Raw genomic sequence first — 2,931 nt, 5'->3', positions numbered from 1 at the left:
GGAGTCTGGTGGAGATATGCTGGCTCTATACACGCTAAAAGTCCTGATTATTTACATGGAGTCTGGTGGAGATATGCTGGCTCTATACACGCTAAAAGTCCTGATTATTTACATGGAGTCTGGTGGAGTTTGGTGATGGTGATTTCGGGGCTGTTTCATGTTAAACTAAAAGGATCTTACTCTTTAACTAAAAGGTCTATCTCTGTAGGGATCCTTTCATAATGTTGTCAGACACTTAGAATAATAATCTGAGTCTGTCAGCGGCAACAACAGAACTTATTTTGGACGTTGACTGATGCTGAACATTAGTCCTGTAGGGATACATTACAGCTTGTTTTGCCGTCTTTAGACTGGAGTCCAGGTTGAAAAAAAATCTAAGTTACCCTTTAATCTGTAAGAGTCTCTAACTGACTGGTGGTAAAGGATTATTTCCCTTCTGGCATCATGGGAATGTTTCAGTGTGAACTCCCGACCGCTGACCTTTGACCTCCCTTTGAGGGCGGCTGCGAGAAAGTCTCTCCACATTGACCCTTTAAAGACTGCATTAGTCTGGGTTTAGAGAGGCCTTTTGATCATTTAAAGACAGATTTCTGCAGGGAAAACTGAATATATTATAGAGTGAATATAGAGAGAACTGGCTTAAAGACCTGAAAGATCAGTTAGGCTACATTTACATGCATTAATGCATTAAAAGGGAATATCTTTTGCTACTTTTCCCCCTACTCTTTTGTATTTATTGTATCTAGATATGTATAACTGTGTGTATGTACAAATATTTCACACTTCTTATTGTATTTTACTCTATTTTTAACATTTATTTATTTTACTATTTATTATTTTTTATATTTTATTTTAAATTTAGATTATTTTTTTGTCTCTCAGGACCTGTGTCAGGGAATGTTCTGTTATGCTATGTTGTGCATTAATTATTTAATTTAATTTCATTTAATAATCTATTTTAACACCATTAATACATTTATTTTTTATTTATTTTATTACTTTTTATTATTATTTTTTCTTCTTTTCTTATATATAAATATACATATATATATATATATATATATATATATATATATATATATATATATATATTTATTAAAGTTTGATAATTTTTTGTATTTTTTTTAGTCTCTCAGTTCCAATGTTCTGGCATCTTGTGTTTGAAAAAATAATAAATAAATATAAAAAAATAAGTTTAAAAAATAGATTTCTGGGCTATTTGATCATTTACAGACAGATTTCTGGAGTAAAAAAACCAGAATAGAGTATTTTAACAGGTCTAACGAAGGATCATTATATATATATATATATATATATATATATATATATATAATAACACACAAACATTTCACACTTCTTATTGTATTTTACTCTATTTTTAACATTTATTTATTTATTTTTCATAATTTTTTTAATCTATTATTTTTATTTATTGTTTTGTCTTTCAGGTCCTGTGTCAGGGAATGTTCTGTCATGTTGTGTATTCATTATTTAATTTAATTTAATAATCTATTTTTAAAACCATTTATTTTATTTATCTTTTTATTATTTTCTTATATATATATATATATATATATATATATATATATATATATATATATATATATGTGTATGTTCCCCACAAACATATCCCAGTTCCTATTGTATTTTACTCTGATTTTATTTAACTATAAAAGTGTTAATGGATTCTGTGCTCTCTCCTGTCTCAGATCTTCATAAAGAAAGCCGAGTGAAGCTCCCCCCCCCCCCCCCCCCTCAGAGATACATACCTCAGCCCCTCCGAGCGTCCAGCCCAGCTGACCCAGAAGGCTCGCCGGCGCCGTTCACCGCGGGGCCACGGCGCCACCCTGTGGCCGCACCAGGCCGCTGCAGACCACGGGCTGAGAAACCCAACTTCACACAGACAGGAACAGCTTGCTCTCGGGATGACGTTGTAATTAAGAATCTGTATTTATGTGTACATACAGGAAATGTAGAAACACTGGAACTGCTGCTGCTTCGAAATCACAGACTCAAAGGCCTCTTTCTGTCCAGACCTTTCTACCAACAGTTTAGAGCTCAACAGACTCATAGGCCTCTTTCTGTCCAGACCTTTCTACCAACACTCTCTCGACAGTTTAGAGCTCAACAGACTCAAAGGCCTCTTTCTGTCCAGACCTTTCTACCAACACTCTCTCGACAGTTTAGAGCTCAACAGACTCAAAGGCCTCTTTCTGTCCAGACCTTTCTACCAACACTCTCCCAACAGTTTAGAGCTCATAGGCCTCTTTCTGTCCAGACCTTTCTACCAACACTCTCCCGACAGTTTAGAGCTCAACAGACTCAAAGGCCTCTTTCTGTCCAGACCTTTCCACCAAACACTCTCCCAACAGTTTAGAGCTCATAGGCCTCTTTCTGTCCAGACCTTTCTACCAACACTCTCCTAACAGTTTAGAGCTCAACAGACTCAAAGGCCTCTTTCTGTCCAGACCTTTCTACCAACAGTTTAGAGCTCAACAGACTCATAGGCCTCTTTCTGTCCAGACCTTTCTACCAACACTCTCTCGACAGTTTAGAGCTCAACAGACTCAAAGGCCTCTTTCTGTCCAGACCTTTCTACCAACACTCTCTCGACAGTTTAGAGCTCAACAGACTCATAGGCCTCTTTCTGTCCAGACCTTTCTACCAACACTCTCCCAACAGTTTAGAGCTCATAGGCCTCTTTCTGTCCAGACCTTTCTACCAACACTCTCCCGACAGTTTAGAGCTCAACAGACTCAAAGGCCTCTTTCTGTCCAGACCTTTCCACCAAACACTCTCCCAACAGTTTAGAGCTCATAGGCCTCTTTCTGTCCAGACCTTTCTACCAACACTCTCCTAACAGTTTAGAGCTCAACAGACTCAAAGGCCTCTTTCTGTCCAGACCTTTCTACCAACAGTTTAGAGCTCAAC

At 36.9% G+C, this 2,931-nt stretch overlaps 1 protein-coding gene across 1 annotated transcript in view; it reads left to right on the top strand.

The window, feature by feature from the left end:
* LOC120566566 (alpha-1,3-mannosyl-glycoprotein 4-beta-N-acetylglucosaminyltransferase B-like) overlaps positions 1-1,756 on the top strand; it is a 36,813-nt gene extending 35,057 nt beyond the window's left edge. Inside the window, exon 11 of the mRNA XM_039813083.1 lies at positions 1,710-1,756. Within this exon, the coding sequence (XP_039669017.1) occupies positions 1,710-1,733 (24 nt within the window). The 3' untranslated portion in view covers positions 1,734-1,756. The remainder of the gene's footprint in view (positions 1-1,709) is intronic.
* The last annotated feature ends 1,175 nt before the right edge of the window (positions 1,757-2,931 follow it).

Source organism: Perca fluviatilis, chromosome 10, assembly GCF_010015445.1.
Source record: "Perca fluviatilis chromosome 10, GENO_Pfluv_1.0, whole genome shotgun sequence".
Lineage (NCBI taxonomy): Eukaryota > Metazoa > Chordata > Actinopteri > Perciformes > Percidae > Perca > Perca fluviatilis.
This window is presented reverse-complemented; position numbering and strand designations above follow the sequence as displayed.